At 34.7% G+C, this 18,862-nt stretch overlaps 1 protein-coding gene across 1 annotated transcript in view; it reads right to left on the reverse strand.

Moving 5' to 3' along the window:
• Positions 1-18,862, reverse strand: part of SI (sucrase-isomaltase) — a 133,115-nt gene that overhangs the window by 67,731 nt on the left and 46,522 nt on the right. Inside the window, exons 17-21 of the mRNA XM_037526650.2 lie at positions 16,738-16,892; positions 15,725-15,809; positions 14,990-15,046; positions 11,878-12,002; positions 7,897-7,985 (exon numbers count right to left, since the gene is read on the reverse strand). Of these exons, the coding sequence (XP_037382547.1) occupies positions 7,897-7,985; positions 11,878-12,002; positions 14,990-15,046; positions 15,725-15,809; positions 16,738-16,892 (511 nt within the window). The remainder of the gene's footprint in view (positions 1-7,896; positions 7,986-11,877; positions 12,003-14,989; positions 15,047-15,724; positions 15,810-16,737; positions 16,893-18,862) is intronic.

Genomic DNA, 18,862 nt, shown 5'->3' on the forward strand with positions numbered 1-18,862 from the left:
TCATCATTTCAAAGAGCTGAGAAGTATTCCATTAGTATATATATTCTATATATATATAAATGCTTTGTATATAATACATAATATATAATATATTAATATAATATATGTTTATAAATGTATGAATATATATATTTGTCCATTCATCTGTTTTTGAGCATTTAGGTTGCTTCCATGACTTGGTATTTGTGAATAATGCTGCTATGAATATGAGTGCATAAATCTTTTCATATTAGTGTTTCATATTTGTTGGGTAAATACCTAGAAGTGGTATTGCTGGTCATGTACCCACTGTTTTGTTTTTTTTTTTTGTAGGAATCTCCACACCAATTTCCAAAGAGGAGCTCCAAGTTACATTCCCACAAATAGTTGACAAGTGTTGCTTTTCCTCCAATATCCTTGATTCCATCGTTTGGATATAAGCCATTCTTACAGGGGTTAGTTAATATCTCCTGTGGCTTTGCTATGCCACAAATGGTGCTATGCCTTAAAATAGGTGATGCTGACCATTTCTTCATGTGCTTAAAGGCTGTCTGTAAATCTTTTTGGAGAAGTATGCATTTAAGTATTTGTGCATTTTTAAATATAATTTTGAACTTAACTCCTTGTTGTGTAGATGAATATAAATATCTTCTCCTGGTTAAGAGGTAGTCCTTTTGTTTTTGTGTTGTTAACATTTATTGTAAAAAAAAAAAGTTCTTTATTTACATGTGGTTATATTTGTTTATTTATTTTGTGTTGTTTCCCTTACCATTTGGAGTTGAGTCCTCAAATGCTAAGGTTAATGTACACAAGCAAATTTCCTATGTTTATGTACTTTGTAGCTTCAGGTTTTATATCAAAGTTTTTAATTCAGTTTGAATTTTTTTGGGGTATCTATTTAAGTGATAGCCTGGTTCTATTTTCTTGTACATGGCTTGTACTTGCAAGGTTTTCCTTTTGTATTATGTGGCCATGGCTTCTTTGTCATAAAATAACTTTCCATTTTTTTTTGTGGATTTAATTCAGGCTCTATTCTATATACCATTGGTCTGTATTTCTGTTTGTTACACTAATACAATGCTGCTTGAATTACTATCATTGTGTGGTAGAGTTTGAATCCCTGAAGTCAGTGATTGTGATACTTCTAATTTTCATCATTTCTTTCTGGATCATGGAGTAATTTGGATCTTTTGTGCTTCCATATGAATTTTGCAATTGTTTGTTCTATTTTCTTGAAGGATGTTTTAGGATTTTTTGATAGGTATACCACTGAATCTGTCATTGCTTTATATTAAAGTGGCCATTTTAACAGTTTTTATTGTTGAATCCATAAACACATGGTATCCTTCAATTTCTTTGTGTATTTTATTTACTTATATAGTGTTTATAGCTTTCAGCTTATAGATCTTTCACCTGCTTTGTTAATTTACTCTAGGTTATTTCATTTTTTTTTTGTTTGTTTTATTAAGTGGGACTTTTTCTTCATGTCTCATTTTATTTACTAATTCATTATTTGTATGTGAAACAACAGATTGTTGTGTACTGATTTTGTATCCTCCCACTTTTTTTTCTTGCTTTATTATTTCAAATAATTTTTCATGGAGTCTTATAGATTTTCTATCTATGTTATCATGTCATCTGTGGATAGTTGTAGTTTCACTTCTTTTCCAAATTGAATAACTTTTTGTCTTCTTCTTATCTGATTTCTCTGGCTAGTACTTGCAATAATGCTGAACATAAGGGGTGACAGTGGACATCCATGTCATGTTATTTATCTTAGATGAGTAGCTTTCAGTTTTTCAAAATTGAGTCTGGTGTGGTTTGTGAATTTGTCATATATGAACTTAATTATACTGAGATAAATTCATCTTATTTTCATTTTATTGAGAAGTTTTATCATAAGTGGTGTTGAATTTTGTCAAATGATTTTCACCATCTATTGTTATCTAGTGATATAATCATGATTTTTATCTTTTTTATTACTTTTTTGAATGATATTGATTGATTTGAATATTTTAAACCAGACTTGCATTCTCTATAATGAAATCCACTTAATCATGGTGAATGATACTCTTAACATATTGCTGCATTCTAGTTATTGCAGCAACATTTTGTTGAGTACATCTGCATCCATATTCATCATAGATCTCAGTCTATTTTTTCTGTATTGTATTATTTTATTTAGGGAATGAACGTGTTAATATAGAAGTTTATACGCCTGAAACATATGAATTGTTGTAAATCAGTGCTACTGCATAATATATAATGCAATTTAAAAATATTACATAAGTTGTGATTGGGAAATATAATAAGACAACGAGTTTCTGTACCATCATAGGGTAAATGATTTTCAGGCTTTTCTGCCCTCCACACCATTAGGACTGCATGCCTGATAGCAGGCACCTGCATTTTGTTACACTGTTATATTTAGTTGTATTGTTTACTTCTGTGGGTCATGACTGCAGTATTTATCCCCAAGAGAAGAAGAGATAGGGGAGAGGGAGAGAAAGGGAGAGAGAGGGACAGGGGCGGGGGAAGGAGTGAAAGAGAGAGAGAGAGAAAGAAGAGACGAGACAAAACACAAGACAAGACAAGACAAACAGACAAGAAAGAGCCCAGTAAAAAGACAAACCCCTAGCCAGGCTCACAAAGGAAAAAAGGGAGAAAGCACAAATAAACAGGATCATCATGAAAGAGGAGAAATCACAAAGAAATCAAAAGAATAATCAGTAACTACTATGAACAGTTATATGGAAACAAGTTCAACAATCTAGAGGAGATGGACAAATTCCTACAACTCTACAATCACCCAAAGCTAGAGAAAGAAGAAATAGAACACCTAAACAGACCAATGACAAGCAGCAAAATTGAAATGGTAATCAAAAACCTCCCAAAAACAAAAGCCCAGGACCTCATGCATTACAAATGAATTCTACCAAACATTCAGAGACAAATTAGTGTCTATCCTTCACAAACTCTTCCAAAAAATTGAGAAGGAAGGGATAATACCAAACACGTTCTATGAAGCCAGCATTACACTAATACCAAAACCAAACAAGGACAACACAAAAAAGAAAACCACAGGCCAATCTCCCTTATGAACACTGATGCAAAAATCCTCTAAAATTTTAGCTATCAGAATCCAACAATGTATCCATAAGATAATTCACCACAACCAAGTAGGATTCATGCCAGGGACACAAGGATGGTTCAACATCCAAAAATCAATCAACGTTATCCAACACATCAACAAAAAGAAATATAAAAATCATGATAATACCAATGGATGCTGAGAAAGCTTTTGACAAAGTGCAATACCCATTCATGGTAAAAGCACTTGAAATTCTTGGGATACAAGGAACATACATCAACATCATAAAGGCCATATACATATATGACAAGCCAACAGCCAGTATCATTCTCAATGGTTAAAAGCTGAAAGCAATTCCATTAAGATCTGGAACAAGACAAGGATGTCCACTCTCACCACTGCTTTTCAATATAGTACTGGAAGTCCTAGCCAGAGCAATAAGACAAGAGAAAAACATACAAGGAATCCAAATAGGAAAAGAAGAAGTCAAACTATCACTATTTGTAGATGATATGATAATATACATAGAGAACCCCAAAAACTCCACAGAGAAACTTATTGAACTCATCAATCAGTTTAGTAAAGTGGCAGGATACAAAATCAACATGCAAAAGTCAGTACCCTTCCGATACACAAACAATAAATCTGAAGAAGAAGAAATAAAAAAAAAAATCCCTTTTATTATTGAAACAAAAAATATCAAATACTTGGGAATAAATCTAACAAAAGAAGTAAAGGACCTATACAAAGAAAACTATAAAACACTGTTAAAAGAAATAGAAGAAGACACAAAGAAATGGAAAGACATCCCCTGCTCACGGTTTGGAAGAATAAACATTATTAAAATGGCCATCCTATCAAAAGCAATATAAAGATTCAATGCTATTCCAATAAAAATCTCAATGTCTTTCTTCAAAGAAATAGAACAATTATTGATGAAATTCATATGGAATCACAAAAAACCTGAATAGCCAAAGCTCTCCTGAAAAAAAAAAAGAAGGGAATGGAGGCATCACACTCCCAGACTGCAAACTATACTACAAAGCCATAATCATCAAAACTGCATGGTATTGGCACAAGAACAGACACACAGACCAATGTAATCAAATAGAAAATCCAGAAATAAACCCACAGATTTATGGTCAACTAATCTTTGACAAAGGAGCAAAGACTATGCATTGGAGCAAAGAAAGTTTGTTTAATAAATGGTGCTGGGAAAACTGGGTTGCTACATGCAAAAGAATGAAGCTTGACCACTACCTCACACCATACACAAAAATCAACTCAAAATGGATTAAAGAACTAGACATAAGACCTGAAACCATAAAATATATAGAAGGAAATATAGGCAAAACACCTACGTGATATGCACATCAAAGACATCTTTACAGATACATCACCCAAAGCTGTGATAGTGAAGGCAAAGATAAACAGCTGGGACTACATCAAATTAATGAGCTTCTGCATAGCAAAAGAGACAATAACAAAAACAAAGAGAAACCCCACCAACTGGGAGAACATTTTTGCACTCAACACTGATGATAAAGGACTGATCACAAAAATCTGCAAAGAGCTGATTTGACTCAACAAAAACAAAGAAAATAATCCAGTCAAAAAATGGGCAGAAGAGCTAAAAAGAAACTTCTCTGAAGAGGAAATGCAAATGGCCAACAGGCATATGAAAAAATGTTCAACATCACTTGTAATCAGGGAAATGCAAATCAAAACTACCATGAGAATGGCACATATTAAAAAAAAAACTAGCAACAACAAATGTTGGTGAGGATGTGGAGAAAAAGGAACTCTTCTACACTGTTGGTGGGAGTGCAAACTGGTCCAACCACTATGGAGAGCTGTGTGGAGATTTCTTGACCTGCTAAACATAGAGCTTCCATATGATCCAGCAATTGCACTCCTAGGTATTTACTCAAAGGATACAGAAACATTAATTCCAAAGAGCACCTGCACCCTATGTTTATAGCAGCACTATTTACAATAGCTAAGTGGTACATATACACCATGGAATATTACTCAGCATTCAAAAAAGATAAACACATGCAATTTGCAGCAACATGGATGGTTCTGGAAAGGATCATGCTCAGCGAAATAAGCCAGAAAGAAAAAGAAAAGTACCGGATGGTCTCACTCATAGCAGGAGTCTAGAAAACTTAAATAAGGAACCCAGAAATGAATAACTGTAAGAAAGTGAAAATCAAAATCAACCAAAAACTATGAACAAGAGACACTCTGTGGTGGAGAGGGGGTGGGGAGGGGAGGGATTGGGGTCAAAATAAGGGGTTGCAATTGTATGGGGAATATGAAAATAAAATTTATTTTAAATAAATAAAGAAATAAATAAATCACATCTATAGATACCATATTATGATTGATTACATCATGTTCCCTCCTTATTTAACCATCTTCTTATAAAAAGGAAATCATCATTTTTTATAATTAGAAATGAATATATATATGATAATATCTAGCAATGGGAAATAAGATAATACTTCAAATCAAGTCCTGCATGCTACTAATAGTGAAATCTCAACAGGATTATTTAATTAGTGATTAAGAATAATTTCATTCTACTGAAATCTACTGTTCCTGAACTTCTTTTATACACTAAATGTTTGAAACATACTTTCATGGGATATATCATTTAGCTGTAATTATGCTTTGGGTATTTAAGAGAGCAAGAAGGATGTGTTGGTGTATAGTGAGTAAAGGTAATTAGTTAAGAATAGTTGTGTGTATTGAGTGTGTGCATATGTGCATACACATGCACTCACACAAGTCATGGTAAGAGCTCTAGGTCTAGGTAAAGACTGACTACTAGTTATGTAAAATGGAGAATCATTAGAGGTTTTTGAACAATAGTCTGACATTTGGATTCCTCTTTTAATTGAATTATTGTAAATAATGGGAAAGGATATTGACAATTTTATAGACTCATAAACCATAAAGAGCTATTGCAGATTTTTAAATAAAAACAGTGATGAGTGGTGGAACTGATAAGAGAACCAGGTCAAGAAAAAACCTGTAGGAATTACTAGGTTTATGGCATCTTGTAGAAATGAAATTACTATCAACTCACAAGAGGAAGACTCTAGGTAGAGAAGATATACTGTGGCTATCTACAAAAATAAATAAGGAAACAAAATTATGATATATTCCATATTTTAAATTTATAAAAGAGCATGCTATTATGCTATTAGATAGATAGACACAGACAGACAAACAGATAGCTAGCTAGCTAGCTAGCTAGATAGATAGATAGATAGATAGATAGATAGATAGATAGATAGATATACATACACTTATGTGTGTGTGGGTGAGTGGGTTTGAATTACATGTTAGAGTTAAGTTAGATTAAGTTAGAAACATTTGGATGTTTCATATATATTTTAAGACAAAGTATATTCACCTGAAAAATTTTTAGCTGAAATGAATGCTAAAGTTCTTTTTGTATGCAATAAATCAAATACTAAGAAAAATCTATTAAAAGACATGGGATCAAAATCTTAATAAATAGGGCCTCCCTAGTGGCGCAGCGGTTGAGCGCTGGGTTGCGAAGCTGCCTGCAGCCTCTGCAGCGTCGGTTCAATCCCCGGCTGCTCCCAGGCCACCGGAGGAGGGTCCCGCATGGCACACAGACCTCTCCTGCCGCCCGCAGCTCCCCTCAGCAGTGTACTTCGGTCCTTCTGCCTGCTCTGCTCCCCGCTCTGGCTCTGGTGAATTCTCTCACCCTCCCGCGCTTCTGACTGTACCCAGTGCTTGTATAATAAATAAAAAAAAATAAATCTTTAAAAAAAACCTTAATAAATACAATATATGAGGTTAGAAGGTTAAATGTAAATGACTAATTAAGTCTAAACAGATACATTGGCTATGACATAAGTACAACTAGAAGAAAATGGCTCATTTTTATTATTTCACTGTATTAAATTTGCACAACTGGATCAATAAATTACATTATAGGCATTTTAAACTGGAGATATTTTTGAAACATTTATAGTCTAAAAGCATAAATGTGAACAAACATATTACTTAACTAAAAATTTAGAGTAAAAACTAGTCTTAACCATTTAAACTAGATAAAAATATGATGTAATGTCTGTATCTGTGAATTCATTAACTATTTTAATTAAAATAACCTCAAAAAGGTGCTTATACTTGTCAAAGATTTTTAATTGAACCCATAGAAAAAATAAATAATTAAAGCAATGCTAACCCTTTGTAAAATAATCAAAATCACTTTAATCAAAAATAGAATTTAGGCCCTCCCTGATGGCGCAGCGGTTGAGCGCTGGGCTGCCAAGCTGCCCGTAGCCTCTACAGCACCAGTTCGATCCCGGCCACCGCGAGGGTCCCACATGATGTGCAGACCTCTCCTGCCACCGCTGCTCCTCTCAGCAGTGTATTTCAGTACTTCTGCCTGCTCTGCTCCCCGCTCTGGCTCTGGTGAATCCTCTCACCCTACCGTGCTTCTGACTGTACCCAGTGCTTGTATAAATAAATAAAGAAATCTTTAAAAAAAAAATAATAAACCAGTTTGCATTCCCACCACCAACAACAACAAAATAGAATTTGAAATTAAAAACCCTGTTTTTTTTTTTTTTTTTTAATGGGACCCTTGCCGGTAGCAGGGGAACCAACTGGCGCTGCAGAGGCTGTGGGCAGCCTCGCAGCCCAGCGCTCAACTGCTGTGCCCCCAGGGGAGGCCCCCAAATCCTGTCTTTTTTGATAGATGTAACATTTATATCAATAAAGGCCAAATTTTCATTATCATAATGAACATTTTAAAAGCATATCATTTCAAGACATACCTTTAGTTTCTCCATCATCCCAGAAAAAATCTCCATTTGCTGTGTTATTTTCATCTAATGCAACTATAAGTCCTAGGGCATTCTTCCGGCTGTTAAGTTTGGGTACATAAATAATTAACAATAAATGTATTGTATAGAAATATTCAATAAATAAGACTATTTTGATCTGATTTGTAGAGTTCCACATTCACATGAGACCATTGATATTAGTAAAATCCATGCTTATTGTTATTCTAATTCAATAAGAAAAATAAATTATACAATTAGAAAATACATTATAGTAATAAATACACAACACTGACATTCTTGGTAACTATGACACCAGCAAAATTGAAACTGTATCACAATAGTTAATTCAAACAAGAAAATTTAAATATATCTTAATGTAGCATCTATTGGGCTATATCTATATACAAAATAAGGGAAGTACAATTTTTAATGTTCAGTAGAGTATCAAATATTCTTATAAATGAAGCTATTTCTATGCTGAAAAGTGAGATATGATCTATATTTTTTTCTCAGTTATAAATCACTATAGTTCTTATTTTATTTTTTTTTTTTAAGATTTATTTACTTATACAAGAACCAGGACAGGCCAGATGCAGGAGGGTGAGAGGATTCACCAGAGACAGAGCAGGGAACAGAATAGCCGACTGATTGGAATACACTGCTGAGGGGAGCAGCAGGCAGGACAGGAGAGGTCGGCCATGTCATGTGGGATCCTTGCCAGCCGGGATTGAACCCGCTGCAGACAGAGGCTGTGGACAGCTTCACAGTGTGGCGCTCAATGGCCTGCGCCACCAGGGGAGGTCCAAATCACTATAGGTTTTGAACTCATCTATATAGTTCAGGAGAGTGCTCTGTATAGTATATATTTCTTCCAGCTTGCACTGCAAAAAGTGTGAGTTTCTCTTGTTCAATACAGCTCTAACCAAACTTTTTGAGAACACAGTCATGGAACAGTTACAAAATAAAAAGAATATATTCTAGAATGCTAAAATAACGAAACACTAACATTTATTCATTTTTTGTTTGTTTGTTTCCTGCCATGAAATACAAATTTTGGAGACTATGGAACTTATTATGGGATAGACCCCATTATTATTTTGGAGACTGAAGTTAAGACCTTGCCTTCACAGAGTTTATATCATAGGGATTAAACAAAAAATAGTAAATGATATAATTTTAGATGATTCATATTGTTATGAAGTAAACATAGCAGTGGATTTGTAGGGTGGATGACTATCTGTTGGAGTGTTGCTGAATTTGGCAAAAAATAATGGATTCAATAGTATACCTTTCATGCCTATGTACCCAGAAGTAATTATGTAAGATGGAGCACCAGAATTTTCAAATTTTTTAAAAAATAATTCTGGAATTTTTCCTTTACTAGAAAATTCAATATTTTGTCTTGTCAGTTACATAATCTGAACTATCTACATCATTTATCAACTTAAAAATAACACATTTCAGGAAAAAGCAGCACAACATGATGGTTATGTATTGAGATTCAAATATGTTTAAAATTGATGTGCATTACTATTAATTATATACCTTACATTGATAGTTTATATTTTATTAAAATAAAAAATTATCGGGCCTCCCCAGTGGCGCAGGGGTTGAGACTGGGTTGCGAAGCTGCCTGCAGCCTCTGCAGTGCTGGTTCAATTCCCGGCTGCTCCCCGGCCACCAGAGGAGGGTCCCGCATGGCACGCAGACCTCTCCTGCCGCCCGCTGCTCCCCTCAGCAGTGTACTTCGGTCCTTCTGCCTGCTCTGCTCCCCCCTCTGGCTCTGGTGAATTCTCTCACCCTCCCACGCTTCTGACTGTACCCAGTGCTTGTATAAATAAATAAATAAATAAATCTTTTAAAAATAAATAAATAAAACCCCTCCACTTAAAAAAAAAATCAAAAATTATCTTTCATTAAAAACATTCTATAGAGAATTTCATACATTTTGTCATAGGAAATAATTTGTAATCTAATTATGTTCTCTTTTATTTTTTTGTCTCCCCCCTTCCCTCATTAGGCAGAACAAGGAATATGGCATCTGCCATTTTTATGGAGTTGTCTCTGTCACACAACTACTATAGTCTCCTCTGTTCCTTGAGCAGGATTCCAAACTGCCTAGAAAGCTTTCTTTACATTGAAATGCTTGACTCCTCCTTTTGTTTCACTTCTTAGCCCAGAACTCCTTTCTTCAAACTGGACTTCTCTGATAATGCCATCTAAAAGATGCCCTGTCGTGTTGCTCTCAATCACTCTGTTTATTTCTGTAACTATATTATGAAATTCTACACTTCTCATTTATTTATTCATTACATCCCTCCTTCCTACAATGAAGACTCATTATGTCATCATTTTTTAAAGATTTATTTATTTATATAAGAACTAGGGTACAGGCCAGATGCGTGGGAGGGTGAGAGGATTCACCAGAGACAGAGCGGGGAACAGAACAGGCAGACAGACTGAAATGCACTGCTGAGGGGAGCAGTGGGCATGGCAGGAGAGGTCTGCCGCACCATGTAGGACCTTCGCTGGCCGGCAGGGATCAAACCAGCATTGCAGAGGCTACAGACACCTTCATGGCATGGAGCTCAACTGCCTATGGCATGAGGGGAGGACCCTCATTATGTTATTTTTTATGTATTTTATTTAGTTAACTACCATTATTTTACATCCTTTGTTCATTTTTCACAATAGGATTTTCTTACACACTTAGGTGTGATTATCATAGTTTTCCCACCACCAACCCTCCATAAATCTCCACCACAGCCATGAGGCTTCCAGGGGTGGAGGGAGGAATGAGAGGTAAAGAGGATGGTGAGCACAAAAGACTATAGTCTCCTTTAACTAACAATTGTTTTTTCTTCATTTTCAAATTTATTTCTATTTTGTATGCACAGAAGAACTAGGGTGTAGCCCAGATGTGTGTGGGGGTGTGTGTGTGAGGATTCATCAGAGACAGAGTGGGGAGCAGAACAGGCAGACTCACTGAAATACACTGCTGAGGGGAGCAGCAGGTGAGACAGGAGAGGTCTGCTGTACTATGTGTGTTAGCTCGCTGGCTGGGGATTGAACTCATGCCACAGTGGCTGGTGATAATTTGGTAAAGCTGAGGGTGTAACCCCTGTACCACCACAAAGGCCCAACAAAAATTTTAATAGTACACAAAATAATTGTTGTTTGTTTTTTTTGTTTGTTTGTTTTGGTTTTTTTTGTTTGTTTTTTTTGTTTTTTGAAATCATGAGGCTTATAGTTAAGAACCCCTCTGTTAGGGGGAAATGATGTTCTGAGCTAATCCCATACAGGTTTTGTGGACTCCACCCCCACTCCAGACCAAAGCCATCAAGACATTGGGAAAGACAAATCCCGTCACCACCAAAGGGAAGGTGGCTGGGACCTGAGGGTGGAGTTGGGCAGCCAGGTTGGGTATAAAAACCAAACACATGGACCTTGGGTCTCTCGCTCTGTCACTAGCCTCCTGGCTTCACGGCTCCTGGCTTGCGGCCAGCTCGCAGAGTGCCATTTGGGATTCCAGATCAGCAGATCGGGTAGGAAGCATTTAAAACTTAGTCTCCCATTTTTCTCCCTGAGTTGTACATTCCCTCATTTGCCCTTCCCTTGTAAATAAACCTTTTATTAACCTTTCCTATGTGCCTGCAGTAGAGCATTGATAAGTCCTTTTAAGCGCGAGGGTGAGGACCCACAGTCAGGCACCCCGTTTTGTATCGGTGCTGCCCTATAACACCTCTATATGGCAAATATCTGGTGAGAAAACTGAACAAAATATTTTATTCTTTCTTGTTAATTTTAATTGAAGTAATATTGATTTTTAACATTATATAGCTTTGGGAATATTGCATTATAAAACAATATAGTATATGTTACTTTAGCTCACTACTAAATGTCTATTTCCAAAAATGTGAAGTATTAAAACAGACTACATGTCATATTTCAAGTAATGATTTTTAATTTTACCTTGCAGTTGTAGTTACATCAGGTTGTTGAATGGGAAGAATATAACCTCCTCGAATATGTAATCCTATTTTGTCTCCTGGAAGGTACATATCAACACGTTGTTTTCTCCATGGCCTTTTTGCACCCTAATATTTGGAAATTAAAAAAAGTTTTTTTATTATTATTAGTGAAGATGTTATACTCATTTCACAAGAATTATAATTTGCACATAGACATTTCTTTTTTATTTTAGTAGATAATTCATCTAGGTGGATATTAATATATTGAGTTTTTTTTTAAAAAATATTTTCATTTATGCATACAAGAGCTGGGGTACAGGCCAGAGATGTGGAGGGTGAGAGGATTCATCAGAGACAGATTGAGGAACAGAACAGGCAGATTGACCAAAGTACACTGCTGAGGGGAGCAGTGGGCAAGTAAGGAGAGGTCTGCTGCACCATGTGGGTTGCTCACTGGCCAGGGACTGAACTCATGCTGTGGAGGCTGTGGACAGCTTCATAGGTTGTGTCTTAATTCCTTGCACCACCAGGGAGGGCCTAATATATTGTTTTCTAACTTCAAAAAAAAAAAAAAAAACCCTCATATATGTGAAATGATTTAATACCTGTCTTCTCCTTGTTTCATTTAGCATAATCCTCTAGGTCTATCCATTTTGTCACAGATGGCAAGATTTCACCTTTTTCTGTTAATAGCTAAATAATACTCCAGTGTGTATATACTTATATACACCCCACACCTTCATGCTCCACTCATGCGTGTGATAGAGAGAAACAAAAACAAAGATATACAACAAAAACCAAAACAAACCTTAGAAAACTGACTATAGATAGATTTGAGGCAATCAGAGGGGAAATATGTGATCATGGAACAGAGGTATTAGGGATCCTAATGGGTGATGGTGGAGAATACCGTGCTTTTGTGGTAGGGTGATATGGTAACATACATCTGAAGAGGTGTGAAGCTATACCTCAAAATTAAATAAAGGTTGTTAATCAACATACCTCAATAAAATAATAAAACAAAAGTAAAAAAAAACCAAAAAAACTATCAAATTACTATAGTTTAAACATGGGATAAAATATTATATAACTTTAAAAATGAATAAATGAATGCAGCATACTTTTTTTTTCCTCATATGATGAAGCGCTTGTTAGTATATATTGTTACAAAAAAAAAAAGAATCAAGTTAAAAAAGATAATAAACCAACAGACATAACTTATATTTTCAGTTTATGGAAAACAAAAGGAAAATAAGATCAACTGCTCAAAAAAATAAATAAAACAACATAGAGAAATCCATTTTTCCTTCTACAAATAGTTAACAATTAGAAATTAGTACTTTTAACTAAAAATAAGCTTCTCCAAAGAGGAAATGCCAATGGCCAACAGCATATGAAAAAATGTTCAACTTCACTTGTAATCAGAGAAATGCAAATCAAAACTACAATGAGATACCATTTCATACCAGTACATATTAAAAAACACATATTAAAAAAACTAGCAACAAAAAATGTTGGCGAGGGTATGGAGAAAAAGGAACTCTCCTGCACTCCTGGTGGGAGTGCAAACTGGCACAACCACTATGGAAAGCTGTGTGGAGATTCCTCAACCTACTAAAGACAGAGCTTCCATATGATCTAGTCATTCCACTCCTAGGTATTTACCCAAAGGACACAGAAACATTAATTCAAAAGGGCACGTGCACCCCTATGTTTATAGCAGCACTATTTACAATAGCTAAGCTTTGGAAACAACCCAAATGCCCAAAAATAGATGACAGGATCAAGAAGATGTGGTACATATACACAATGGAATATTACACAGCAATCAAAAAAGATAAACTCATGCAATTTGCATCAACATGGATGGAGCTGGAAGGGATCATGCTCAGCAAAATAAGCCAGAAAGAAAAAGAAAAATACCGGATGGTTTCACTCATAGCAGGAGTTTAGAAAACCTAAATAAGAGACCAGGAAAAAGAATAACAATAAAAGAAAAAATCAAAATCAACAAGCAACTATAAACCAGAGACACACTACGGGTGTTGGGGGGAGAGGAGGGATTGAGGTCAATACAAGGCAGGTGCAATTGTATAGGGAATATAACCAAGATGAAAATGCATACATTGTGCAAAAATGAAAAATGATGTAAGAAATATATAAAAAATAAAAAGAAATAAAATAAAATAATGAAAGTAGTTCTTTTTTCCATTCTTCATTTGATTTATGGCTAACTAGTTGTAGGATTATTATTTTTAAATAGGTTTCTATAAAAATAAAGGATTTGTTAAATAAGTTGTAAATTTTTATATTAGTTTGTTTAGTAAATATAAACAATTTGCAAAGTAAAGTCTTTTAAAAAGAATACATCTCAAAAGAGCTCAATTAAAAATGTTGGTTGTGGGCCTCCCCGGTGGCACAGCGGTTGAGCGCTGGGTTGCGAAGCTGCCCGCAGCCTCTGCCGCGCCGGTTCAATCCCCGGCTGCTCCCTGGCCACCGGAGGAGGGTCCCACATGGCGCGCAGACCTCTCCTGCTGCCCGCTGCTCCCCTCAGCAGTGTACTTCGGTCCTTCTGTCTGCTCTGCCTCCCGCTCTGGCTCTGGTGAATTCTCTCACCCTCCCGCACTTCTGACTGTACCCAGTGCTTGTACAAATAAATAAATAAATAAATATTAAAAAAATTTAAAAAAAAAAAAATGTTGGTTGTGTATGAATTCTAAGTTGTCTTTTCAAGATAGAATTTACAATGCATTCCAAATATTGAAATGTACCCGATAAAAACAAATGCTTAAGAGTAGCTTAATACTTATGTCTTCTGACAATTAGATAAATATATAGAATAGAAAAAAATAAAATAAGCCACCAGTCTTTCCTAAATTCTCCCAACCTTTTATATCCACAATTAAAATGTAATATAACTATAGAAAGATAAATTTATATTAATTATATGTAACAAAATGAATACTGACACAAACTTTTATACATTTCTCAAATTTGATTTTTTTAATATCAAAATTTTAGAAATATATATGCTGTGTATTTGGAGTTAAATTCCATTCACATTTTTCACATTATGATATTTATAAGCCTATTTTTAAACTAATGTTACTTACAGTTTCATAATCATACCAAGTGGCATCAGGAATGTATGCGCTCACTATATCTGCTCCCTAAAATAAAGCAAGGTAATTATCAATTATATATACATATATATGTTTGTAGTTTTTACTTCAATACTTAATAAAATAGAATATCTCATCAAAATAAAGTCCAGTTTTCATATTCACTGAACTAAAATTTATTTGTATTTTTTATAATTCAATATTTTCTATGACTAGGATACAAAATACAATTTCGTAGTTTTAGAGAATATCATTATATAAAACTTACCAAAACAAAAATTGAAATCAATTTCAGTGATAACTAAAATAATGCATAGAGGCATTTGTATTGTTATAATCTACATTGTAATTGTGAATGTGAACACATTTATTTCTGTATATTTTCATGGACCTATAGACTTAACTAGATAAAGACAACTCTCTCATCAATTTCAATATACATATCTCAAGTGAGGGCTTTTTTTTATATTTACTTTCGATTCCATAAATAGAACTTTCTTCTTAAAATGAATACTTATTTTACACAATTTTTCTCCCCAGTTACATATTTATTTGAAATACAAATATTTATTTAATATTTTTGTCATTTTTCAAAATTTCACCTATATTTGGCAGTTTGAAATAGTCAATTAACATCTATTACCCCGATATTTTTGTAATTTAATATAGATTTGGCTAAACAAATTTCCCTTTAAACAATGAATTTGTTAAATTTGTAAGACCTACCTGCCTCAAGACAGGGGTAATAAGTAATGCAGGACCCCATAAGAACTGAGTATCCTCAATCCAGCTGTTGGTATCACTATAAAACCTAAGAACAATGACAAAGTTAGCAACATAAAATGTAATTTTTTTTAATCTAACTTTCCAATTTTGTTTATCTTTTCAGTTTTTCCCTAGGAATGACTATTAGTTTTAATTGTATTTGATTTTTTTGAATATGTAATTTTTGCATACTATGGTTCATCAAACAAGGAAGAATAAATAAGGGAGGGAGACAGGAATGGAGGAAGAGGTAAAATAAAGGAGAAAAGAAATTAGTTCATTTAATATTAGAAAAAACCTATCATGTGATAATTTTATAAATGTATCTTATCTGCAATAATAACTATTAATTTTCCATTTATTTTTCCTATAAGATTATTTAATAAAGTTCCAGAAATCTTTCTAGTTCTACTTTTTTTTCCATTTAAATGTTTTCATGATGAATTCCCCTTTGATTTGATTAGTCACGTTTTGTTTTAAAAATTTTTGTGCTATTTTATTTTTATTGAAGTAACACTGAGTTAAAACAGTATATAAGATCCAGGTGTGCATCTCTGTAAAGCAACATAAGTATATACTGCATGAGGAAAGGTCTTGCTTTGGTCAAGATATACAAAAGTAAGCAAAAGTCACTGATTTCTAACAAAACAATAGTCTTTATTTAAGGTGATTTTCGCAATTTATACATGTTTTCCAAAAATGTATATTTAATTTTACTCATATAATATCTCTAATGTTTTCTGTATATTTCTTTTAAGTTTTATTTAGTTCTCACATTTCTAGCTTTATATTATCTAATCTACCAAATTTATTGTATTTTGTACTATCATCCTAGAGCCCATTACATTATTTAAACAAATGTAAAAATAAGCAGCAGAAACCTAACTGGGATATCTTTATTAAAATCACTAATTTTTCATTAGACTTCTAAATATAATTTGAAAGGTATTTAAATCATTGAACATAGTACTCACTCATGAAGAAATGGCCTTGCCACTGTTTCTCCAAACACATGGGCTTTATAAAACAGAGTATAGAGGAAAGGTAACAAGGTGTAACGAATATTCAAGTAGTGCCTTGATGAATTAACCAAAAGAGAATCCTGTCCAAAAAATGCTGGGTCCTGATGCTATGGGATAAAATGAGAAATTGAATAAAAAACGTAAAATATGAAAGAAAATTAAAATAAAGGTGCTTAATCTATTTTTGAAAAGCACGCATTCTGACTTTATAAAAAACTCTTCATCATCAAAATATAAAAGTATTTATAGTTTCTTGCCTTCATTTGGATATATGCTTTATTAAACTCTAAACTCTATTTTAAAGTCATCAAAATGAGGGTGCTGTCATTGAATAGGCAATTCCACAATGAAGGGTCATACACGTGTACAAACTACAAGGAACAACAAATGAGAAATACTCAGAATTTTCCAGACATTGGACTAAAATACATAGTTATATCTGAACTTATAACCAAATAGTCTACGTTAAATGAAGAAAATCATAAATGTTAAGAGGAAGTTATTAAGGAAAGTAAAAGGAATTGTGTTATATTTTCTAGGTAACACAAAAGGCCAGCCGCACTATCTTTAGGAAATGTGAACTCAGTACAAATACAGTAAATCCATCCTGAAACAAGCATTTCTTATTTTGTAGCAAGCTTATATTTGTGTCCCTATCTTCACCGGACCTTACACATTAAGTTTAAGTAATCCTATGATACCATTCCAATTCTTGTTTGATTGTGCTAAAAGTCTGATCTACTAACAATGTCTTACACTTGCTTTTTTATGCTTCTCAGCAAACTCAAATATTGTCTTTTTTTAACTGTTTCTTTCATAGTTACACAAGAATCCAGAGCTGTATGTAACCAATGTGGACCCAAGTGATGGGAAATAATGTACTTTTTACTAATACACTTTATTTTCTGGTAGTGCTGGGAAAGCCACAGAGTTCAAGACCATGTTCTACAGATGTATACATAGTGTTAAATTTGTTATTAAGGCTGCTACTTGCAACCATATTTTTGAAACTGTCTTTAATAAAAGGTATGGCCTCAGGTCACCCTGGTGACCCAGTGGGTTGAGTGCAGAGCTGTGAAGCTGTCTGCAGCCTCTGCAGCATGGGTTCGATTCCCTGCTGGCCAGGGAGATTCCCACATGGTGCAGCAGACCTCTCCTGTGGCACCCACTGCTCCCCTCAGCAGTGTTTTCGGTCTGTCTGCCTGTTCTGTTTCCCACTCTATCTCTGGTGAATCCTCTCACCCTCCCACACCTCTGGCCTGTACCCCCCAGCTATTGTATAAATTAAAAAATAAATCTTAAAAAAAAATAAAAGGCATGGCCTCAAAAAGTTTTTAAAAAATAAAATGGACAGGGCCTCCCTGGGGGTGCAAGGGGTTAATTTAAGCACAGCACTGTGAAGCTATCCACAGTGTCTACAGAATGAGTTCAATCCCCGGCCTCCAGGGAGCTACCCACATAGCATAGCAGACCTCTCCTGTCTCCCCGGCTGCTCCCCTGAGCAGTGTATTTCAGTCAGTCTGCCTGTTCTGCTCCCCACTCTGCCTCTGGTGAATCCTCTCACCGCCCACACCTCTGGCCTGTACCCCAGTTCTTGTACACATAAATAAATAAAGCTTAAAAATAAAATAAAATAGACATATCTCCTCTATCTCATTTAAAGGTAAGATGACAAAAATATTTTAGCAAGAATTTTTCACCTTTTTTCAGTAGATGTAGTTATTGGCTACAATTTTCATGCCTCCCTGTAAACCTCCCCCCCAATAAAACACTTTGCTATGTAAATTGGAGCCCCGACCACTAAAGGTAGGAGGTACTTTCCTACTACATAACTTTGTGTTTTAACTATGTGATATTCTGGCTGACAGAATCTTAGTTCAAGTGACACACGCAGCCTAGTGAGAGCTCCAAATGTGTTTGTCTAGGGAGTAGAGCTGCCTGGCCAGTCTCCAGATTTGCAACTTGAGGATAGATCAGTTGACTCTATGTTAAAGTGAAGTGTAATGAGCCTGCTTGCTCAGATCTTCTTCTGGGGGTAAAATAATTACCTGAGGAAACATTACTTCATGGAATTCAC

The sequence above is a fragment of the Talpa occidentalis genome, unplaced genomic scaffold (genome assembly GCF_014898055.3).
Source record: "Talpa occidentalis isolate TD23 unplaced genomic scaffold, MPIMG_talOcc4v2.1 talOcc4.4, whole genome shotgun sequence".
Classification (NCBI taxonomy): domain Eukaryota; kingdom Metazoa; phylum Chordata; class Mammalia; order Eulipotyphla; family Talpidae; genus Talpa; species Talpa occidentalis.